The sequence below is a fragment of the Talpa occidentalis genome, unplaced genomic scaffold (assembly GCF_014898055.3).
Source record: "Talpa occidentalis isolate TD23 unplaced genomic scaffold, MPIMG_talOcc4v2.1 talOcc4.16, whole genome shotgun sequence".
Classification (NCBI taxonomy): Eukaryota; Metazoa; Chordata; class Mammalia; order Eulipotyphla; family Talpidae; genus Talpa; species Talpa occidentalis.
In genome coordinates this window covers 18362356-18386823 of record NW_023601653.1, presented here as the reverse complement: position 1 = coordinate 18386823, position 24468 = coordinate 18362356, and the positions used below count along the sequence as shown (strand labels likewise).

Here is a 24468-nt window from a genome sequence, read left to right as displayed (position 1 = left end):
TGTATGAGAAACTGGCATTACCTTTATCAAAAGTTTGAGCTAGATACTAATATTGTTTGTTCAGATGAGGAATCTGAGTCGTTATGCATTTCCTTCTGTGAAAATGCTCTGTAGGCCTCTGGAGAAATGAACCTAGGCTCAGGATAAAGTCCTGCCTCTACCTTTATCTATGGTGTGACCTCAGGTGGGTGATGTGGGGCTTTTTCCTTTAAATTTTAACCTCCTCTTGTGTAAAACAGAACTGCCTCTTATGCCTCTCTGAGAGTAGCTTTTAAGATAAACTGAATCTATGTGAACAAAAATTTTAAAACATGAAATACTGCATAAGTGTAGGAAGTATTTTATAGTAGTCAATAAATGCTATGTTTCCCCCTTGCCTTAACTTTCCTCTAGGTTCATGCCCAGAGGTTTGGAAGGTCAAAATGAGAGCCTCTCCTATACCCCCACCCCAAGCTTCTGCCATTTTTGTTGCTGTGCCTCATGTTGTCTAACACTCCCCCTCTCTTCAGTCCCAGAAGACGACTCAGGCAGCTTCTATTTCCTTGGATCTTTGTGAATATCCTGCTTCGCTTTATAACTTGTGGTCATTTGACTTCTGCCCTTTGCAGCTGTTTTTTCAGACCCTTGGTGAAGTCATCACTTGCAATCTTGCCAGCATCTGCCATTGGCCACTCTCTCTTTCACTCTGGATGTTGCCTTCTTCCCTGGTCATATTTTTACTCCATTGCTCCATCTGCTGTTTTTCAGCTTCTTACATCGCTTGCCTTTTAAATGCTTATCTTCTCATGAGTTATGCTAAATCCTTCTTGTCCTCTCATTGGCACATTCTCCTTGCTGGTTCCATCTACACTCCTCGCTGAATGACCATCTCAGTGCTAACTGCTTCTAGTCTCTATCTCCAACCCAAGTAGATCGCTCCACTCTGGTCCTCTGTCCCTTTACTCAGCATGACCAAAATAGAAACCCTCGTCTCTAACATCAGACCTCCTTCAATTCAATGATATATTTGTTTTTTTCCAGGTCAAATTGTAGATTCTTATATATTCTTCTACCTATATATTCAGAAGAAACTTCTTTTTTTTAAGTCTTCATCCTAGATATCACCTCTTTCTTGAAGCTTTGTGTGATTTCTTTATGGCTGACTGAGAAAGACTTCTGTGTTCCCAAAGCACCAAGGACAGATTTCTGTTATGGTGCATCCATACTAAATTAGAATTTTGTCCTCCAGTACACTATGAGTTCACTGAGGGTAAGAACTTAGTTGTTGATCCTTATGTATTCAGAACCTTATGTACGCAGCACATTGCCAGATAAAATTGCTTGAATGAATGAATCTGTGGTAGCTTTATTTGCTCCCCTCACCTTCCTCTTCATCTCCAAAAACTTTCACTATTTGTAGGAGTTAGCTAGAGTTGCCATAATAAAGTACAACAGACCAGGAGGCTTAAACAACAAAGATATATTTTTTCATAGTTCTGGAGGTTGGAAGTCTCCATGATCAAGAAGGTGTTAACAGATTAGGTTTCTTCTAAGGCTCCTTGGCTTATAGATGTCCCCCCTCCTGCTGCTTTTTCTTATTGTCGTCCCTTTTGGGGTGCATATTCCTGGTGCCTTTTCATGGGTTTTAATCTCCTCTTTGAGGGGCTAGGGCTACCTTAAAGCCTTGTTTTAATTTAATTACTTCTTTAAAGGCCATTTGTCCAAATAAGTCACTTTCCAAGGAACTGGGATTAGGTCTTTGACAAGGGAATTTTGGGTAGGCGCAATTCAGCCTCTAATGCTACTATCACTATTCTTTAAACTTCATCTTGATTTTCAGCTTTTTCTGGCTAGCCAGCAGTTAATAATAACTCTTAGTTCTTGGCTCTCCATGAAAGTGATTCTTTGACATTTCTTTGTGATTACTATTTAGTGTTTGCTGAATGCCAGCTTCTAGCTATTTATTTTTAACCAACTTTAAAAGAGTTTGTTCTGGTTCCTGTGCAAAGCAATTTCTAACCTGTCTGTCTGTTTTGTTATTAATTCAGTTTATCAACATTTTTGGTAGCTGTTGTAATAGACTCCCACATGGAAAGGTGTTCCTTACCTTCCTCATTGTTGAAGATTTCAGTCATGGAGGTACATGTTAGGTGTAGGAGCACATATAACAGTCAGAACATGTGAAGCTCAGCTCTGTGCACGGTCAAGTCATTTTAAAGTTGAGGGAACTTCTAAGACTGAAGATTTGAGACTTTTCAGGTTGGCCCCTTTGAATTGATATTCCTAGGAACACAGCATAAAACAAAGCAAAATGAAAACCACTCCTTCCAACACACGTCTAACTCGAGAACTGTCAATGCCCGCTAACAAAATAATTTTGTGCACATAGTAGCTTTGATTCTTAAATTCTGCCTCTTCTATTAATCTGCATTTTTATGATTGCAGCTTTCTTACAGTTTAATCTATACTTCATCCCCTGGGCTTGTCTTTAGCTGATCTCCCTTCTGGCCCTGCATTTCCCGCAAATGCCCTTAAGGCTTGACCTCCAACTTCTCTTTTTAATACTCTCTCCAGCTTTCACCTTTTTGCTTGGGTTTCTCTTCTTTCTTCACTCCTTCCTCCCCAGACTTTTTCTTTTAGAAATAAGCTGAACAGTTTCTAAGCTAATTTTGATTTTCTGTTGCCTTTGGTGTACAGCAGGGGTTGGTAGACTAGATAGCATGGGACCAAAACCTTGGGTCAAACTGGGTCTCCTGCCTGTTTTTGTGTTGTCTGTGAAGTAAGAATGGTATTTACATTTTTAGTGGGTTGAAACAAAAATAAAACAAAAGGAGAATAATATTTCATGATGTGAAAATTACATGAAATTCAAATTCAGTGTATATAAATAAAGTTTTTTGGGATCCCAGCCATATTAATTTGTTCACATGTCTCTGACTGCTCTCACAACCCTGGCAGAATCTAGTAGCTGCAATAAAGACCTTATGAGCCACAGAACCTAAAAAATATTTGCCATCTGGGCCTTTACAGAGAATGTCTGCCCCCTTTTCACAAAAAGAGTAAAAGAGAGAAAGGACAGAAAATAACTCTCAGGGCAGGCATCAGCTGTTTATCTTTCTTTTCTCAGTACTTAACAGAGTGCTGGATTAAAGCTAATGCTTAGTTCTAAGATTGTTTTGAGAGTCAAAACTGGAGAGGCCTTTCCTTAGGGCAGACTTTTCCTATGAAAGTATGTCATTATCTTTGCCATTTCTTTTGAATTAAACTTTGCCAGAAGAGATTTACCATACCAGGGCCATTGAACCTTTTCTTTCGTTTCTAAAATTGTACATATGAGAAAAAGAATTAAGTAAACCAAACAGATAAAAATCCTTTGTACTGTGCACATTCACACGAGGATTTAATTTCAGCTTATCCTGTATACTTACTCATGGTTTAGTCTCAAGATTTTTAAGTATTGGGGCGATGAGATGTTAGCATTTGAGTACTAACCGCAAAAAAAGTTAAGCAAGGTTTGCTGTCATGAAGCATTTGTCTTTGGTTTCCCATCCATTAGATATTTTGTGTGCTCTTTGCAACCCCACATCTTGTCTTTGTTTTCATTCCTTTGAAGAAAATTTTTTATCATTGAGACTCAAACCTCCTGACAAGAAGTGCCAAGCAAAGGTAAGGATTGCTTCCCATTCCCCCAGATAGCCATTGTGCTGTTTATGTCTATTATTCAGAATTGCGGCTGTATTAGGTTTCTCAATCCCCCAAGGCACTTGTTAACAATACATTCCAAGTGCTCACAGAGTGCTGTGGGCTCTAAAAAGCATCCAAAGGATTAGATCGGAAATGGAAGTTAGAAGCCCTTGTTCATCAAGGAGCTTGTAGTTTATATGGCAAGAAAGGACTGACATGCATGTGCATTTCTAAACATTTAACAGCAGCCTACAAAGAAATACCACTGAATGGTGTTCCACCGGAGCACTCAACATGAAGGAATAATAGTGGAGATAAAGCTTGGGAGCCCTTTTAGATTGACTGTGGGTTTTCAGGAATGTAGTCATTATTTACTTGGGAAGAAGTTGGTTTAGTCAGAGTAGACTCTGAGTCCTTTCTCCTAGACATCTTCTAGGGAACAGTAAATCCATCATGTTACAAGTGGAATGAGTTTCCCCCACTAAATCAAGCTTCTCCTCTTGCTTTCTGTGTTCTTATCGATGTTGTATTGTTTTTTGAGTTATGCACTTTTGCAAAGTAGGTACTGCTATGGGAAGGACAGCAAGTAAATTATTTGGCTTAAATGAAGAATGATGAAAGAGAGAGAGAGAGAGAGAGAGAGAGAGAGAGAGAGAGAGCTATACCTGTAAAAGAGCAGGGATGAGTTGATGAGTTGATAGAAGCTCTTAATGTCTAGGTATGGAATTTGGGCTTGATAGGGGAGGAAGAGACATCAGTCCAACTACCATCTTCTAGGTGGGTACTGCGTTCATTAACTGTCCCAGGTCTGCTGGGTTTCCCAAGATCCTAGTTGACATTTAATTTCCATCTTTTTTTTTAAGTTTTTTTTTTTTTTTTTAAGATTTACTTATTTATACAAGCACTGGGGTACAGGCCAGAGGTGCAAGAGGGTGAGAGGATTCACCAGAGACAGAGCAGGGAGCAGAACAGGCAGATGGACCAAAAGCACTGCTGAGGGGAGCAGCGGGCGAGACAAGAGAGGTCTGCCGCATCATGTGGGTATCTCCCTGGCTGGCTGTGACTCGAACCCACGCTGTAGAGGCTGCGGACAGCTTCACAGCACTGAGCTCAACCCGCTGCGCCACCGGGGAGGCCCTGCTTTTGAATTTTAATGCACACTGATTTTGAAATTATTTTGAGCCTGACAAAACTGGAAATTATTTAATCTGGAAACTTAACTTTGAAATTTAAAAGCCTTCTGGATTTGGAAGTAAAAGATCAGGTTATAATTCCAGCTCTCCAACTGGAGAAGAAAATGAGGGAGCTGACCCAAACAGAAATCTCTATTATCCTTTGTTCCAGCCCCAAACCTGGGAATCATTCTTGCTTTCATTGTTTGCCACAGCTTCCCTCCTTCCCAACATCTGTACCATTAGCACACCATCTAAAACCATCCCCAGATCCATCTATTGCCCTTGCCAGGTTAACTGTAAGAACAGTACTCCCTCCACAACCCACACCTCCTCCCTCTACCACCCACTTTCCACACAGTAGCCAAACCATGGTTTCAAAATACAATGCGGGTGTAGGAGGATGTACAGTGAGCAGGCTACTTTCCCAGAGCAGCTCACTTACAGGCTCTGAACTGTTTGAATCCCCTCGTCAGGGTAAAATGGCCTGCCCATTTCTAGAAGCTTGTGTTTCCATAATGGGACTTCTTTGTACAAATGAAAGGATGTTCTTCGGGAGAGAACTATCCGCAACTGTTTTCTATTCTGGTAACATCTCACTGAGTGTAATTTCAGAAATTCCTATTTCATGCAATTATTGCTTAGCAATTGGATCTTTTATCCTTATGATAGAATTGTGTATCTCATTTCCATTTTAAGCCCCACCCATGTTTTTTAAAGTAGTATAATAAATTGTCTTCTTGCCTGCAGGATGACTGAGTGAAAATACGTATAATTTGCCTAATAGCATAATTCTGTGGCCTGCAGTTTCTAAATGGGTGCTCTAGCTTTTGCACTGGATAAATTTCAAGTGACTTTTGTTGGCCTGCAATTTTATTAGTAAGAGTGATTCAGGATACTCCTTCAAAGTCCCCTAGTCTGGCTTCCTCATGTACTATGAGTCAAATCTCTGGGCAGAGCAGTTACTGGACATAGGACAAAGGTTGCGTTGTATGTAATGGTCATTTTTATAATTAACTGGCAGAGACACCCTTCTGTGAATTGTGATGTTATGTGATGATTCTTTTTTTAAATGAAAAAATCTATTTCTGAATAACAAACCACTTCAAAGCTTGGCAGATTAAAACAACTTTTATTTTTGGCTAAGGAACTCAGGAAGCACTCCGCTGAGTATTTTGTCTCTGATCCACGTCCTATCAGTCGAGGCAGTCAGGGCTGGAAGATCCTTTTCTAAGATGGCTTCCTCACTTGCATGTCTGGTACCTGGGCTGGAACAGTTTATTCTGGCTCTTGGCAGGGTGCTCAGCAGGGCGCTCAGACTGTTGGTCTGAGCACTGACACATGTTCTCTCCATGTGCTTGGGTGTCTCACAGCACGGCAGCAAGGTTTCCAGAAGGAGCATACCTGAAAGATCTACGTAAAACTTTAACATTCAGAGCTTCATATGACAGATCTTGTCAGCCCCAGAACAGCAATACTCAAGTAAGTTGTTAAGACCAACCCAGATTCTAGGCAAGGGGCATTGTCCTCCATCTTTCATCAGAGAGGAAGCAAAGAATTTGAGGTCATCTGTACTGGCTGGGGATAGGATCACCAGTGTAGCATTTATCTCATAGCAATTGATGCCTCTCTTGAGGTTCCAGTGGCTTAAAATACAATTACTAGTAAGTAGTTCCTTGTAAGAGGATGCCTTTTCAACTGCTACATTTTTCATTTAAACAAAAACTCCGATGTACTTCATCCCAGTCATTTGATAGATGGAAATCCTAAAAGTAGCATTTATATGACGTCAAAATCTATACATATAATCTCAAAATATCTGTAATCTCAAAATAGCTCCAAAGCTATCAGTCGTCTGAGTCATTGTGCGAACTAGTTTGTTGAAAGAGTTTGAAAGAATTATAGATCTTACAGCTGGAAAGGACTCTTAAGGGATTATGTCATCATCTCCTTCTAAGAGGATTTACTAAACACCTTAGGTGCCAGACCCTTGGAATGTAGAGGAGAATATGGCAGAATTCTTGCCCTTGAGACGTAGTTACAAAAATAGGATGGATGTATAAGGTGAGTAGAAATCCATGCATATAGAGTGAGAGGCAAATAAAAGTATAGGTGATGTGTGCACAAGAATAGGTGATCTTAGCAGAGGCTGTTGGGCCCATGGCTTGCTTCCTCATTTTAGTCCTATCTCTTGTCCAATGTGCTCTCCTCAAGCCTTCTCTGGCCACCTGCCCTATCTACTTTCTACCTCTCATCACTGTTTATCATCACAAAGGCAAGACCATTGTCTGCCTTGCTCATTACTGTATGCTCAGTACATAGAATAGTGCCAGGCAAATAACCAGTGTTAAATTGAAAAATAGTTTAATGAGGGCCTCCCCGGTGGCGCAGTGGTTGAGCGCTGGGTTGCGAAGCTCCTCGCAGCCTCTGCGGCGACGGTTCGATCCCCGGCTGCTCCCCGGCCACCAGAGGAGGGTCCCACATGGTGCGTAGACCTCTCCTGCCGCCCGCTGCTCCCCTCAGCAGTGTACTTCAGTCCTTCTGCCTGCTCTGCTCCCCGCTCTGGCTCTGGTGAATTCTCTCACCCTCCCGCGCTTCTGACTGTACCCAGTGCATGTGTAAACAAAACGAAACAAACAAATAAATAAACAAAATAAATAAATAAATAAATAAATGCCTCTTTGAAAAAAAAGATTTAAAAAATAGTTTAATGAATAGATGAGTTAGTGAATGTAGAATCTTGAAACAGGAAGGATTTAGCAGAGGGAAGAACAAATGATATTGCTGGCTGGCTGTAGAGTAAAAGAGAAGCACATGTGTACATGACATAATCATACATCATCTGTTTCAACACCTGACTTATGTTACGACACTGGGTCCTTCAGACCACCCTTTTTGTAGCTTCGTGCGATAAGCACTGTAATAGCTTGTGCAAGGAATGATTTATTTGGACTAGAAAGACTGAGTCATGCATGCTTTCAGTTGGAGAACTTGCCACTCCTGAGATATACTCTGTACTATACCACATCTTTGTCTTTGCTCCTCTTTTATATTTCTATCCAGAATATCCTTTTTGTCTTGACTGAAATTCCACATGAGTGACCTCTTTCTTCTATGACAACCACATTAGCATATTCTGCTTCTACTGGAAGTACATGTGTGCATGTATTTTTTTCACCTGATTATCAGCTTTTAGAGAGCAGAGCACAGGTATAGTTCATCTTTTATTTAGATATATAGTATAAAAGATATTCTTAATAAAATATGTTAAATTTAAGTGACAGTGAAAATCAGAATACTTCAGCTTCTCATGTAAAATGAAAACAAATGCCTAGAAATCAGAACAGGCAATGCTAAAGTCCCGAGGATGCAAAACACTAATGAAGTATTTTCATCAATGGGTTTTTCTGGTTGGTTTGATCTCTTTAGCTTCTTTAGACTGCATTTATAATTTACAAAGGGACTATAGAATTATCCATTTTTATTTCTGTTACCTGTTGCTGCATATTATACTGCCCCAAAACTCAGTGGCTTAAAACAAAAACAATTTATTACTTCTTACAATTTTGTGGGTTGGCTAGACTCAGCTGAGTGGTTCTGCTCCACGTGGTATTGACTAGTGTGGCTAACATAGCAGATGCTTTCCATTTCAGACCTCCGCTGGGACTGGAATGTCCAAGAAAGCTTCACTCACATGTCTCATGTTGGCCACAGTAGAGTGGAGCACCTTCGCTCTCCATTGTAAGACTTCATTTCCGCCAGCATCTAGAGCAGTTTCTTTATGAAATAGTGGCTGGATTACAAGTGTGTGAATGTGGAAGCTGCCACTTCTCAAGAGGCCTAGATCTGGAACAGGCTTAGCATGATTTCTACCATACTATACTGTTGGTCAAAGGGAGTCACTACGTGAGCCCAAACTCAAAAGGAGGGGAAATAAGTTCCACCTCTTGCAGGGATGGCTGGCGGACACATATAAGGTTGGTGGGAATTATTAGTGATGTTTGTAAGCAGTCCACCTTGGCATGCCTTGATTTTCATTAGTATTACCTTTTCAAGGAGAGGTAGAACATAATTAGTAGAGTCCCAGGCCTTTGAGTATTGTTTGAATGTTTTGGTTTTGAGTTGTGAATTATAAGTAGAGAGAAGCACTATGAACATTATGAGTTTAGGGCAGTGCTAAAGATGATCACAAACTGTGTTGTCATTGTTTTCTGCTTAACTTGCCATTTATACCATGTTGTGCATGTTCCCCTGGTTTGACTGGAGGTTGGAGTAAGTCTAGAGTGGACCTAGACTTTTCTCTGGATTTCAGTGTAACCTAGAACAAATGAGTCCATCAGCAGGACAGGTAAGCTCAGGCCAAGAAAGCAAGAGGAAACAAGTCCATTGACTGCAGAGGGAAGCTAGAACATTCAGGTTTTATTAGGCTCCCCTCTTTATCCTAGCTGGCTTACTCTGATTCCATTCTTACCTCCTACAATTCTTTTCCCATATAGCACCCATTGTGATCTCTAGAAAATCAGATCATGTCTATCCCCAACTAAAAATACCCCAATAAGTTTCCATTGCACAAGTAATAATATACAAACCATTTATCATAAATTGGCTCCTATTCGCACCTCTTCAATTTCACTTCCTATCAGTATTTTATATATTCCTGTTCCTGTAGCTCCTGAGGTTCATCCTTCTAGGTTCATCCTGTCTGCAGGTCTTTCCCTCTCTCTGGGGCACTCTGCCCTCAAATCTTTATGTGACTTTCTTCATTCAAGATCCAGCCCAGATCACTTCAGAGAGACTTTTTGTGCCCTCCCAGATGACAGGAGTGTACCAGGCACTCTCGTTATTTCTCTGTTCTGTTCATTCTAGCACACCTCCCAATTTTCTCACATATAAAATGGTAATGATAATGACAGTGCATATGTCATAAAGTTATTATGAGGATTAAATTAGTTGATATTTATAGTGGAATCTGGCATATTATATGCTCTCAAGTATTAGGTGTATTATTAATTACTTTTTACTACCTGAAATTGCCTGCAAATTTATTTCATTGTTTTTTATCGATCTCTAGAATGTCAGCTCTTTGCAAGCAGAAACTGCCTTTACCTGTCTTGTTCATGTCTTACTGCATTCCTGTTGTGATGGCACATATTGTAGATCCTCATCAAGTATTTATAAAATAAATATATGAAAGGCAGGAATGGTTATAGGCCCCAAAAGCCTTAGTAACATGAAATTAAAGCTTTTGAAAATTGACTGGATTGTATGAAATTGTTTAGTTGCTCAAAATGAGTGTAAGATTTTTAATCCAGAAGAATTCTCTTCCAGGACACTGAAAGAATTTGGGGATAATTTATTGGTTATTTTTATGAAGTGTTGAAGAGTGGTAAAATGTTGGAATTAAAAGATAGGTAAATACAATTCTGATTTTCAGTGCTGAGGAATATGGGCTAAAAGCTATAAACTGGGATGGAACTTTATACTATATGTGGTAGAATTCTAGAATGGATTATTAAAAAGATGGTTTGTGAATTCTTGTTTAGTGGAAAAGTAGGATGCTCTTCTAGAGAAAAGAGGTCTGGAAAATGTTGTTTTTTTTTTTTCCAAGTCACCACTTAGTTTGATGGCAGAATCAAGATGAAAATAAAGACTTCCCAAGACATATCACCCAAAGCAGTGATAGAAGGCAAAGATAAACAGCTGGGACTACATCAAATTAAAGAGCTTCTGTACAGCAAAAGACAGTAACCAAAACAAAGAGACACCAATTGGAAGAAAATTTTTGCATGCAACACTAATGATAAAGGACTGATCACAAAAATCTACAAAGAGGGCCTCCCTGGTGGCGCAGCGGTTGAGCGCTGGGTTGCGAAGCTGCACGCGGCCTCTGCAGCGCCAGTTCGATCCCCGGCCACTGGGCGAGGGTCCCACATGGCGCGCAGACCTCTCCTGCCGTGCCCGCTGCTCCCCTCAGCAGTGTACTTCATCAGTCTGCCTGCTCTGCTCCCCGCTCTGGCTCTGGTGAATTCTCTCACCCTCCCGCGCTTCTGACTGTACCCAGTGCTTGTATAAATAAACAAGCAAATAAATAAATAAAACATGCCTCTATTAAAAAAAAATAATAAATTAAAAAAAAAAAAATCTACAAAGAGCTGATGAGACTCATCAAAAACAAAATAAATAACCCAGTCAAAAAATGGGCAGAAGACCTAAAAAGAAACTTCTCCAAAGAGGAAATGCAAATGGCCAAAAGGCATATGAAAAAATGTTCAACATCACTTGTAATCAGGGAAATGCAAATCAAAACTACCATGAGATACCATCTTACACCAGTGAGAATGGCACATATTAAAAAACTAGCAACAACAAATGTTGGCGAGGATGTGGAGAAAAAGGAACTCTCCTGCACTGTTGGTGGGAGTGCAAACTGGTCCAAACACTATGGAAAGGTGTGTGGAGATTCCTCATCCTGCCAAAGATGGAGCTTCCATATGATCCAGCAATTCCACTTGTAGGTATTTACCCAAAGGACACAGAAACATTAATTCCAAAGGGTACCTGCACCCCTATGTTTATAGCAGCACTGTTTACAATAGCTAATCTATGGAAACAACCCAAATGCCCAAAAATAAATGACTGGATAAAGAAGATGTAGAATATACACAATGGAATATTACTCAGCAATCAAAAAAGATAAACTCATGCAATTTGCAGCAACATGAATGGAGCTGGGAGGGATCGTACTCAGCGAAATAAGCCGGAAAGAAAAAGAAAAATACCAGATGGTCTCACTCATAGCAGGAATTTAGAAAACCTAAATGAGGGACCAGAAAAAAGACATAATAAAGTAAAAATCAAAATCAACAAACAGCTATAAACCAGAGACACACTGTGGGGAGGAGGAGGGAGTATGATCAAAACAAGGTGGGGGGGGGTGGCAATTATATGGGGATTATAACCAAGATGAAAATGCATACATTGTGTAAAAATGAAAATGATGTAAAAAATATATAAAATTAAAAAAATAAACAAAAAGAAAAGAAAGACTTCCTGACTCTGACCCATCAGTGTTTTAAAATTAGGATCTTAAAACTCCTTACATTTCATGTGAAATGGAAGCTTTTGCTTCTTTTTTTTTGCACTATGTTTTCACTTTGAGGATAAGTTAAAAAAACAAAAAGACTACATTTGAAGAGTTTTTTCATTGGGGGACATTGACCCCTGGAAGTTCTAGAACATATTCTCAGAAGTCCATGGGATTTAATTCCTCTCCTAGTCCCTTTCAACTAAGTCTAGGCAGTACTCTATGTTGAGAAAGTTGGCACTATGCTATTTTGCCAATTTTTCTGATTAACCAAACACTACCTGTGTCCATCTATCAAAAACTATATGTTCTCCCATTAGATAGATCTGTGCCATCCCGTATGGTAACCTCTACCTGTGCCATTGAGCAGTGAAAGTGTAATGACTCCAGGCTGATATGTTCTGAAGTGGAACATGCATACCTGAATTCATAGACTTAGTACAGAAAATAATATGAAATATCTCATTATTTCATTTTGAGTATTGTTTGAAGTGATAGTATTTTTTTAACATACTGAGTTACATAAAATATTAAAATTAATTTCACCTAGGTTTTGCTTTAATTTAAAATTACACCTGTGGTTTGCAATATTGGATGATAGTGCATGAGAACCTGTTACCTCTCTCAAGAGAAATGTGGAAGGAATTGGTGATTTTCAGTGTACAGATGAAGGGATATAACAGCTGCTTTCAACCCTTTTGATGGTTCTCATTCATAGAAGAGATTCTCTTTATTCTCTATTTCTCAGAAAGTAGAAAGAATAAATATGGATAGAAATGTCAGATTAATAAAAGAAAGACCTTTCTAAAATATTTGTCCAAAATGAGGTAGTGATTTCTGCATCAGTTCATATAATTCAACCAGAAGCTAGATAGCTGCTTAGTGGGGTCATTTAGAGAGAATTCAGGTGATTAAAATGAATTCCCCATGTAATCCTTAGATTCTGATTCTGAAATGAAATAAACCAAAGGGTTGATTTTATAGAAATATGATACACATGGATTCTGTGGACAGGGGAAGAAAACAAACTTTACTTCACATTTTTTGTTCTTTTCCTTTAAACTTTCATGTGAATATTTTTTAGTTGTGCTTTGCACTCTTGGTTACAGAAAGATGTTTTGTTCTCTAAACCTAGTGAATCTGGTTGTTGGTTAGGAATGTGCTTGGCAATGAGTTAAAAAAAAATCAAAACAGAAAGGCAAAAAACCAAATTGACGATGGCAAAATGAACAGAGAATTATTTTAGTCATATAACTCAAAGTCCAGAGGTCGGTTGCTTCTGGCTTTGGCTTGGAAGCATCCAGCTCAGTGATTGCTATTTTTTTTTAGCTTTTTTTTTTTTTTTTGTTTGGTGGCAAGATGACTGCAACCATCATCAGTGCCTCGGCAGACTGAGAGATCAGTGGAAGGGTAGCTCCTGATGTGTCCATTTTATCAGGAAAAGCAATAACCTTCCAGAAGTCTCCAGCGTATCTCCTATTCATTTCATTGGCTGAAACTGTCACATGACCACTACCTTCTGCAAAGTGCTCTGCTAGCCTCTGTAGAATGGAGATAGTACAGAAGACAGGGATTAAGAGGGGAGTGGCTTTAACCCAAAGAACAGAGTCAGCCACAGGTAGTCTCAGGTGTAACTGAGGGCACTAATCAAGTCAAATTCAAGTGCTTTGGAATCCACACAGTACATCATCCCATCCCCTCTTTATTTAAAAAAGTTATCTCAATAGGTGGTTTAATTGCCACTGATGATTGTTACCTGGTTTGTGTTTTATTAAGCGACTTCTTTTTAAAGATGAAAAAACTGAGGACCAAAGAAATTCATGATTTTGATTCTTACATAAATTAATGGTAGGGTAGGAATAAGAGTTTTTACTTCGTCCCCTCCAGCTTTTCTAACTTTCTAACTTCTAACTTCGTTAGCAAGGATAGCATAATTCCCCAAATGATAAGGCACATAGGAAATAGTTGTCACTGTCATGTATCTTTTTTAACATACTTAGGTATTTAGTTTTACTATAAACAAATTTTGAGTAGACAAATGTAATGTAACATGTATCTTTTAAGGATCAAATACTGTTTTTATGTTCTTGTCCCCATTAACTTGTATCTCCCTATCACTGTTCTCTCCACTTTTTTTTTTTTAACCAGTGACCCATTATGGGTATTAGTGGAACAATTTATGTCCAAGAATAAAGCAATTTTAAACCACCATGATTACTGGCAGCGTTCAGCTGAGTTTCTGATTGTCACCAGCTGCTGCAATACTCCTTAGATATGTAGTTGCATGTTCTCAAATAGTTGTTTTGAAGAAAAATATTATTGTTTAAAAAATAGAAGTTGGATCAGATCCAGATGCCACTATTGCCTTTAAAGACTCATTGTACCCCACCCCACTGCATCCTGCTCGACACTTTAAGCCCCTGTCAACTACTCTGGGAAATGATGATGGTGGCAGTGGTGTGATAGTATTTGAAGGAGCATGAAAGTGAAAATTTGAAAGTACATAAGAAATTTAAATTTTGCTGGAAAATTGACTTTCGGAGTATTGTATGCAAAATGAGATTGGTATATTTGTAAAGGAAAGAATTTGATATACTTAATAGTAAGGGTCTATTGTGGGTTGAGAAGCTGGGGCATTTATTTCAACCATTACTTGTGCAGGGAATATGAACAGGAAGTTAGCTGGGTGTGGAGCGCCTCCTCTGTCCTGCCCATTGTTGGGCGTTATATATACTTATCTCTCTTAATCCACAAGAACCTCTCTGTATGAGGTAGGTATTTTCCCATGTTACAGAGAAGGAAGCGCATGGCGATGGACTTTTGTAAGTTCTCAAAGTTAATACCTCATGGGGCTGTTACTCTCAGGACTGACTCCAAGACCCATGATTCTTCTGTTGAGTTAACCTGAATGTTTTCAAGGTCTTCAGCTCTAATTGTTCTTGGAGTTGATGTTCTTTGAACTGGCAACAGGTAAATAGTTTAGCTATTTAATGGCTCTTTCAACTTTGTAGGGTTTATTTTTTTGAGACCTTGTATTATTTATTTAAGGCAACAAATCTATTTTTACATTTTACTACGTTTTTAATTTTTTTCTTAGGTCTTGCTTTTTGTACTAGAGAACAAAACTAACAAAATTGTACTTTTTTTTTTTTTTTGGGAAGGGCATATCTTTTATCAGACCTCAATCTTATTTAGATAAATAAACACATGCCATGACAGTTGAAGCATAAAGAACTACAAGTTATCATTTTTTCCATGTTCTTTTTTTCTGTGAATATTAGTAGGTAGAAGTTGGACAGTATGAAAGAACAAGTACGAACTTTGTGAATTATGGCTTTTGAGATTAGACTGATAAACACGACAGTGTACTATAGCACACTAACAGGAGGGATTAGAGCTGTTGCTGAAGACATGGTAAGGTCTGTTGTAACTGAAAGAATAACTTTTGGCATTTGGCCATCTCAGTTTCATGATAACATGAAGAAGCAGGAACCTTGGAATTGCTCTTCTTTATTTTCCATTTCTGGATAATTACCAACTATACTCAGATTTTGAAAGGTCCTTTATTGTGTGATTGCATCTTTCAGCAACAACTCTTATTATCCTATTATGCAATTTGTCTCATTTATGAAGCTCAGGTGGGAAAACTTTCAGCCTTGGCAATTGAAAAGATCACTATGATTGAGCATTTTGTGGTGCTTTCATTTGTTTTGCTGTTGAGTACACAGAGTTCAAGACAGGTGAATTCTTTCCAGATGTGTTTGAATAACTGGACAGATCCCTGGGGTCTCTTTAGGAATAACACAAATGACTACATTCTCACCCCCTTCCTCCATGCATGGCTCATTCTGTGGTCATTTGGCAAAGGGCCCTGTAGTCGTGGGATGATTCCACAGTTAATACTGAGGCAAGATTAAGGGTAAATAGTTCAATCCAAGCAGCCAATCTCTGAACGTTGCTAGGTTTGCTTATTTGGGTACCAGAACCTGTCACTGTAGAGAGACACACAGCATTTTTGGATTCATTTGCTTCGTTACCATTTTAAGCTTGAAATGGAACCATTTTCTCCTGGAACATAATGTTTTTTTTTGTAGAAATGAGTGATAGTACTTTATGGGCTTTAAGGATTCTCCAGCTAGGCCCATTAGTAACTGAAGTTGTAATGGCTCAACTTGACACTGATAGCCTTTTCCTGAGGTTATTGATAAGAGGCGGGTATGGGAAGTGTGCCCATACTACCCAGTGCCCAGCTTAGTGACAGGTGGTCAAAGGTAGCAGAGCCTACAGGAAAAGCCAGCACATGGAAGGGATTTACAGGCACATTCTATTATGGAGGGCAGGGCACACTTGGCTCTGTATTAATGGTATTCATTAGGGTTGGAGGAATTAATGCAGTTTGTAGATTTGTCTACCCCTCAGCAGGCATATTCCAGGGAGAAATTGGGACCTACTCAGGGTCCAGGGGTCAGCTCTTCAGGTGAATTTTTTCCTGATAATAGTCTCTTCTGCTGTTGGACAATTTTGTGTTGTTCTCCTGATTTCTCTCCTAACATAGAACTTACATTTTTATTGTGCTTATCCATTTCCTTGATATTGTCCCCTCTAGACTGTGAACCTTGAGGACATGAATAGTGTCCCCTCTAGACTGTGAACCTTGAGAACTTGAATATAGTATGGTATGAAGAATGTGGGGAATAAATGTTTGTTAATAACTGAAATGAGTATCAGCTCATTTCTTCCCCAAGACACGCCATCTTTTCTAAGGCAAAAATGATACTGGGAATTATACCTGTTATCCACAATTGGTAATCCAAGCTAATGAAACATTACTAATATAGATATGAATAGAGTTGAAAAATAAAGGTGATTATAGTACCCAGGAATAAACTTAATGAGAATTGGGCAGGACCTATATGAAGAATACTTCCAAACTGTGGCACATAAAAAGAACCCTTGACTAAATAGAGAAACATATCATGTTCATTGGTAGAAAGAGTCAATAGAGTATATCAATATTACTTTTGTCCACATTAATCTAAAATTTAATGCAACTTCCACAAAATTGCCATGAGATTATTATTCTATGGCATTTGATCTAATAATTTTAAAGTTCAGAAAAATATTGTTTGTGACTAGTTAAGAATGAAAAATGAGAGATTTTATCTCATCAAATATCAAAACATTATAAAATATAGTTAATAAAAATAAAATAGCATACAAACTCAGAAAATGGACAGCAGTATAATGTGGATACCAAAACTTGACAAAGACATAATAAGAGAAAATTAGGACTTTATGAACAGAGATGCAAAAATCCTTAACAAAACTTTAACAAGTTGAAGCTAGCAGAAAAAAGAGAAATTACTACTATATCATTATCAAATGGGCTTTATTCAAGAAATAGAATATTGGGTTAGCATCCAAAAGTCCATGTAATTTATCATATTAACAGAATAAAAGAGAAAAGAGGATGGCATAGCTACAATAGCCAGTCTAAAAGCAGGCTGGAGATACGTACTCAATACTCAGTCTAAGTTCCTCAATATATGACTTTTTTCTTTTCTTAAATTTTTTTAAATGAAGTAACATTGCATTATAACATTACATATGTTTAAGGTGTGCATCATTGAAAATCAATGTGTATATACTACAGTAAGTTCACGCTTCAAGTCCAAGTCTATCCTTCACCATACAATTGTCCTCTTTGTCCCACTTTACCCACCCCCTTCCCCCTTGTCTTCTGGTAACCACTAATTGTTCTTAGAATACAAAAGTTTTTTTATTTAGTTTATCTGTTTTCTCTGTATACTACATATAAGTGAAATCCTGTGGCTTGCTAGATTCATTCAGGTTGTTGCAAGTAGCAGGATTTCAAATTTTTTTATAACTGAGTACTATCATTGTACATATGTACCATATCTATCCATTTGTCAGTTGATGGGCACTAAGTTTCCCATTCTTGGCTGTTGCACATAATGCTGTTAAACATTGGGGTGCATGTATCTCTTCAAATTAGTGTTTTTGTATTTTTCAGGTTAATACCCAGAAATGGGATAACTGCACATTTCCTTATTGGAAATGTTTGGGACCAACCCTGTTCCAGAATTCAGGGTTTTTAAACATTTCACATCCAAATTCATGTTTACTTCCATGGTAAAACAGATTAATAGAATAATAATTAATAGAATAAATAAAGACCAGAAATAGCCTCACAGTAACTGCTACTTTATAGCAAAATTAACGAGGATTAAAGATTTTACTGTTAAAAAGTTAAAGAATCTAGTAAAGTAACAAAATAGAATTTATACTCAGCCTTTATTTATAGTCTTGTGATCATGAAGATCTTTGTAGGTATGACATCAAAGACAGAAACTAAAGAACTCTAAAAAAAGAAGAAAAGAGGGATTAGATGTAACTATGGATAACATTAGATTTAATTTCTGGATAACAAATGTAAAATTGAAAACTGTTGCCAACATGGGAAAAGAGTTGGTAACATATATAGTAGCTAAAAAGTTGGTGTCCATAATTTTTTTCCAAAGATGTATTATTTTTATTTTATTATTTATGCATACAAGAACTGGGGTACAGGCCAGAGTACGGGGAGTGAGAGGCTTCACCAGAGATAGAGTGGGGAGCAGAACAAGTGGATCCACTGAAATACACCGCTGAGGGGAGCAGTAGGTGAGACATGAGAGGTCTGCTGCGCCATAAGTGGGTTAGCTCCCTGGCTGGGGATCGAACTCTTGCTGCAGTGGCTGGTGATAGTTTGATAGCAATGAGACTTTAACCCCTGTTTCACCAGGGAGGCCCCTGTATTCATAATTTATAATGAAATCTTACAGATTAGTAAACAAAAGAATTCTCCAGTACAAAAATGGATCAGGATTGTAAAAAGACAGTTTGCTAGAAAACTAATACATATGGTTGAGTTGACATTATTGCTACTCTGATGATGTCTATGACTACTCCAACCAGCAGGCTACCATTTACTGAGTGTTTCTTCTGTGCCAGGCACTGGCTTTACATGTAATGCTTAAGAAAATAATTAGGTGCCATTATTTATACTTTGAAATGAGGAGAATTGAATTTAGGGCGATGAGGCAGCTAGATCACACAATGAGCAGAGCTTTTGCAACCCATGACTGGTTCCAAAACTCTTGATCTTCCATAGACATCAACTTATTGCCTCTATAGATCAACATACTTATAAAAGAAAATGCAAATGAATGTAACCCAAAATTACCATTTGTTTTGTTTATCAGATTGGCAACAATTTAAAAAGAATATTCATTGCCAGGGAAGGTCAGGGTGTGGACAAGCCCACACTCTTCTATATTGCTGGTGGGAGTGTCAATTGGCATGATTTTTTTGGAAAGCAATTTGGCAATATGAATTAAAAGCCACCTCCTTTAACATAGTATTTCTACTTCTAGGAATTTGTCTGAAAGGACTTATTTGCCAAGTATTCAAATACAAGGATATAAAACTGAGTATTGTTTATAAATAAATGGACAAAGTTGAAGGAAATTCACATGTCCATCAATGAAAGAAGATTGGTTAAATCAGTCATGGGAGAATTGAAGATAAAGAGCTGTGTCTGTTAATTTTTGAGTTTTGGCCCTGATTTACCATTGGATAGAAAAATAAAGCGAGTTGAAAAGCAGTATATGTGTCGCAACTCTGTATTTGAAAAACTAAGTGTTAATATACATGTATATGTCAAGAATATACTCTGGAATACAGTGTTCACAGTAGTATAATTATAGTTTGTTTTGTATATTTTTTGCAGTATTTATTTACATATTTTTGCTGTACATATATATTCTGATTCTAAAAAAGTATTTGAAAATATATTTTACGGCCCTCTCCTGGTGGCATAGGAGGTTGAGCGCCACGCAGTGAAGCTGTCTGCAGCCTCCACAGCGCCGGTTCGGTCCTGGCCAGCCAGTGCGGGTCCCACATGGCGAGCAGACCTCTCCTTTCGTGCCCCCTGCTCCTCTCAGCAGTGTATTTCTTCAGTCTGGCTGTTCTGCTCCCTGCTCTGTCTCCGGTAAATCCTCTCACCCTCCTGCAAATCTGGCCTGTACCCCAGTTCTTATATAAATAAATAAATAAATCTTTAAAAAAAAAAGAAAATATATTTTATGATTTTTTCCATACTGCTGGAACATCCCAACTTGAAGAGTAAGCATATAAATTGGGGTTTTTATCTAGGTCTGTATATTCCCTTTGCTTTTGTTAGGGAGTATACAGATACCTCATATACTTATGGTTTGCTCTTTGAGAATTGACATAGGCATGAGTTCACACATGCACATAATTTTCCATGTGTTTTTCCAAGAATTGCCAGATTTCTATTTCATTGATTGTTTAAAGTAATAGTTTGCCAGCTATTTGGTTTACAGAACCAGTCAGTATGAAATTGACATGAGTAAACTTCTCAATGGATATAAGGAAGTCCTGTTCATGTTTGCCCAGTCAGTAAGTAGATCAGCAATATCAGGTTTCCATATTGGCTGATACCTTCTTAATAACAGTGGAATTTCTTAAAGTAGTCTTTACAAATGTAAGCTGAGGAGTCCTACTCAAGGAATTCCTTGGTTTAGAAAAGTCTTATTTCTGATAGGGAGACGGTCACTTTTAAATATTTCAAAAGTTGATATAACCTAGAATTCATTATGAAATTGTGAAAACTAGTGTTTTATATGGCATGAGCAATTTGCACAGTGACTCTGAATATCATCCTAACCTCTTAATATTGCTTAATGATGAGAACTGTGAACAAAGTAACTCGGTACATTTTGGTGGTGTTTTTGAAGATTTGGATGTAGGAATATGCATTTCATTCGATTGAACTGATAATATTAGAAATAGACTCTTAAAATTGCTTGTCTGATGAAAAAGGAAAACACTCGCAGTGAAAATTCGGGTTGTAGATTTTCCTGAAGGCCATTTGGGCAACAGAGCAAGGCAACAGTTTCAAAGAAAATGGTTAATAATGGGCTTTTAGAGGCAGTCTTAATGCAGTAGTTTTGAATTATTTTAAAAACGGTTTATTGACTGTTCTTCTGCTTTGACATTCTCTTTCCAAGATGTACAAGTTATATAGTGGAATGCTTAATGTAGCAGTTAAGAGGGTGCTTTTGGAGTCAAGTAAACGTGGGTTGAAGTGCAGACTCTATGATATAATAATTTTTTTTAACCTTTGATAAGTTATTCTGTCTTTTTAAGCTTCAGTTTCTTCCTCTCATCTTATTATCAGTGCTATAAAAGAAGTCATATAAAAATTTACAATATTATTACATTTCTGGAACAGAAAGATTAAGAATCTGAAGCTCCATTGGTAGAGAGGATGTAAACATAGGGCCTGGCTTGGGGGAGCTGGGCAGGGACCAGTTTCTCAGTTTCTCAGTGTGAAGGACTCTGGTTTCATTCTTCACAGTCACCCCCTCTCACTGTCTAGACTGAAGAAGTAGATGTCACAGACTTCTGAGTTTGGGCTGACTGGCCTGCTGGCCCATGCCCTAGACTAGCTGCTGGAGGTGCCCAGTGCAGGCTGAGGGAAGTCCCGATTGACTAAGTCTGATTTTGTGCTGTTGTGCTATTGAGTTCCCCTGTGGGAACAGGCTTCCCAAATGGGCTTCGTCCACACACTGTGTATCTTGCTTCATATTCACACAGTATCATGCTTGCTATGGTCCACTCGTATGCTGGGTCTCCTCCCACCTTTTCTGTCCCCCCGCCCAGCCTTTTCTTCCTTCCATCCATTTTCAAGAGGCTAGAGATAGCACAAAACAGACAAAATTCCTGCTCTCAAAGAGCTTACATTTTAGATATCCCAAGAATTTTGAAATGTAGTCTCTCATTTGCTTTTTATAAGTATTTGAATATTGAATATTTTAGTACTTTCATTTGCGAGATTAGGAAATGGAGATTTTTTTAGATTAAATGACCTACCTAGGGTAATAGTGCTATGCTATTATTTTTCATTAGCACCCTTTCTTCTGTGACATTCTACCTTCTATTTTAAATGTTTTCCATCATTGAAACACTTTGTTTTGTTCTTAGAGATCAATCACAGATAGCCAAGGGAATTTAAAAGAACATTAAATGAGTTCAGTTGACCTGGTTTAACCTTTCAGTGTACTCTCAATTGATCTTAGGATAAGTTTTGAAATTTTAAAGATGGCCTGTATACCCTGCATCATCTGGCTGTGCCACCTTTCCAGTTCCATCCTGGGATACTCTGATTCTTAGAGTCTGTCTTCTAGACACCTGGGCTTTCTTTCCTCACCTCAGAAGCATTGTGTGTGTTTTCACATTCAGGTCTTTCCAGCTGCTGTTCACTCTGCTTGGAATGCTCCTCTTGGCTCCCCTTCCTGCTCCTCCTACCCCATCTTCATCAAACTAATCCCCCTCAACTGAAAGATGTCATTTTGATGCCACTTCTCAGGGGAGACCTTCCTTGTCCCCCAGCCACAGTCAGGCTGTGGGCTGTACATGGTTTCTCACAGCACCCTGTGTTTTTCCTTACTAGTCTACCTGTTATCATCTGTGGGTGTGTTTACGATCTGTCTCTCTCCCTGGAAGAGTTAAAAGATAAGCTTCATGAAGGCAGGAGCCCTCAGTATCTCATTCCCACTGTTTCTGCCGGTAGCACTGGGCCTTCTATAAGGTGCTCCAAAAATATGTGAATGATAGGAGCAGCATGAGCAAATTCAAATGCTTATCATTTGTTCAGTTTCATTTCCCTCCCGAATGTGATGCTAGCAATGAAGGCAGTTTATGAAATGGTATAGATTTCTCATTGTTTTCCTACTTTGAATAAGGAGCGAAAAGCTACTCTTCAGATTTGGAAAGTTAGTAAAATGGTAGCAGAAGTGACATAGGGGGAACAAAACCCAACACAGCGCCTGGAGAAAAAGAGAATAAACCAAGTTATTTGTTTGATGTCTCTTTCCCTTTAAACTCTGAGCAATTTGAAGTCAAATACAAGAATTTGTTTGTGTTTATACCCTTAAAGAGAATTTAGTGCCTGACTAGTAGTAGCTGTTGTATAAATGTTGGATATGAATGAATGGATGAATAAATGATACAACTTCTACTTTTGAAGCTAGTTTCTTGTGTTTTTAATCGTGATATCAGAAATAGGAATAGTATCAAGTCTCAATCCTATCACCCTTGTGGCCTGAATTTGATCCCCAGCCAGGATGCTGACCCACATGGCACAGTAGACCTCTCCTGTCTCACCTGCTGCTCTCCTCAGCAGTGTGTTTCAGTGGATCCATCTGTTTTGCTCCTCATGCTGTCTCTGGTGAATCCTCTCACACCCCACACCTCTGTCCTTCACCCCAGTTCTTTTATGCACGCAAAAAAGAAATGAGAATAGTATGATTTATGGAAAGAACTGGATTTGGGGCCAGAGAGATAGGAGTAAAGCTGTATTTAAAAGGAGAATAATTATACCTTGCAAATGGGCTTTTGTGGGGGGTGGTATGTAGATGGTGTATCTATCATGTCGGCCCATGTAATGTCCCTCAAGAGATTACAGCTCCCTCTTCCAGCCTTTCTCCTTTTTGTCTAGTTCCAGAAAGACGTTTGAGGACTATGGTACATAAATTGTTAAAACAGAGAAAGAGAACCTCAAAGCAGAATCATGACAACAGAGCTATGAGGTGAATCAATAGATACACTTATATTTATCAAAGCAAGCATGACACTGAAAGAGAGCCGCAGTCCATTGTGTAGGAACTGGGGAATCCTCTTTGGATTAGTCTTGCCTATTGTCAGCCTATTAGCAGAAAAGAGCGACCAAACAGATGTCTTAAGTCCTTAAGTTCAAAACTTTCTGTTTGGGCCACTATCATTTATATCTTTCCCATCTCTTACTTAATAATATCACTTAATTCCAGCACTTCCTCAAATTATGTCTTCTACTAGCTTTATTCTGTTCTCCATAGCAAATTCTCTTTTCTCCTTCCAACAGTGACAATTCAAACACTTATGATGTGTTGGTGGATGGTGTGTTAAATTTTGGTAGAGCCACTGATTTTCTTGAGATCCATACTGATACTGATTTCTCTTAGGATGTAACTGACTGGATAGGCCAATTACTTTCTAGTCCCCTGGCTGCCACCCCCAATCTATGATTCAGAGGACAGAAAAGTAGGACCAGTTTTTCTTTTTCCTCTGAGGGTAGAGCAAGAGAAAATGGTTAGACTATAAAGCTGGAATTCATTTACAGCCACATCGGTTTAGTTCCCTTTTATTTCATCTAGTTTTTGGTGAAAAATATGTAACGTATTAGAGATACAGAAAAAAAAAGTAGTCCTTAAGGAATGTTGAGTCACGAGGGAAGATGAACATGTGAACAGGCAGTGTCATCTGATAGGGCCAGTATGTGGACATGACAAGGGCCAAAGGTGGCAATGATGCCTTGGGTCTGGGACAGCTAGATGGCCACCTAGTAGAGAATAAATTGAAGTTTGCTGCATAGATAGGGTCAGAGATCATGTTCTAAATGGAGGAAACAGCAAATGTAGAGAC

The 24468-nt window shown here is 38.5% G+C and overlaps 1 protein-coding gene across 15 annotated transcripts in view; it reads left to right on the top strand.

The window, feature by feature from the left end:
• Positions 1-24468, top strand: part of LOC119247431 (death domain-containing protein CRADD) — a 275825-nt gene that overhangs the window by 153659 nt on the left and 97698 nt on the right. Inside the window, exon 4 of one of the 15 annotated variants that reach the window (XM_037513868.2) lies at positions 10444-10690. The exons of the other annotated variants lie outside the window; for them this stretch is intronic. Coding sequence (XP_037369765.2) covers positions 10444-10454 — 11 coding nt within the window. The 3' untranslated portion in view covers positions 10455-10690. Of the gene's footprint in view, positions 1-10443; positions 10691-24468 lie in introns of those variants that run through there. 15 annotated transcript variants of the gene reach the window in all.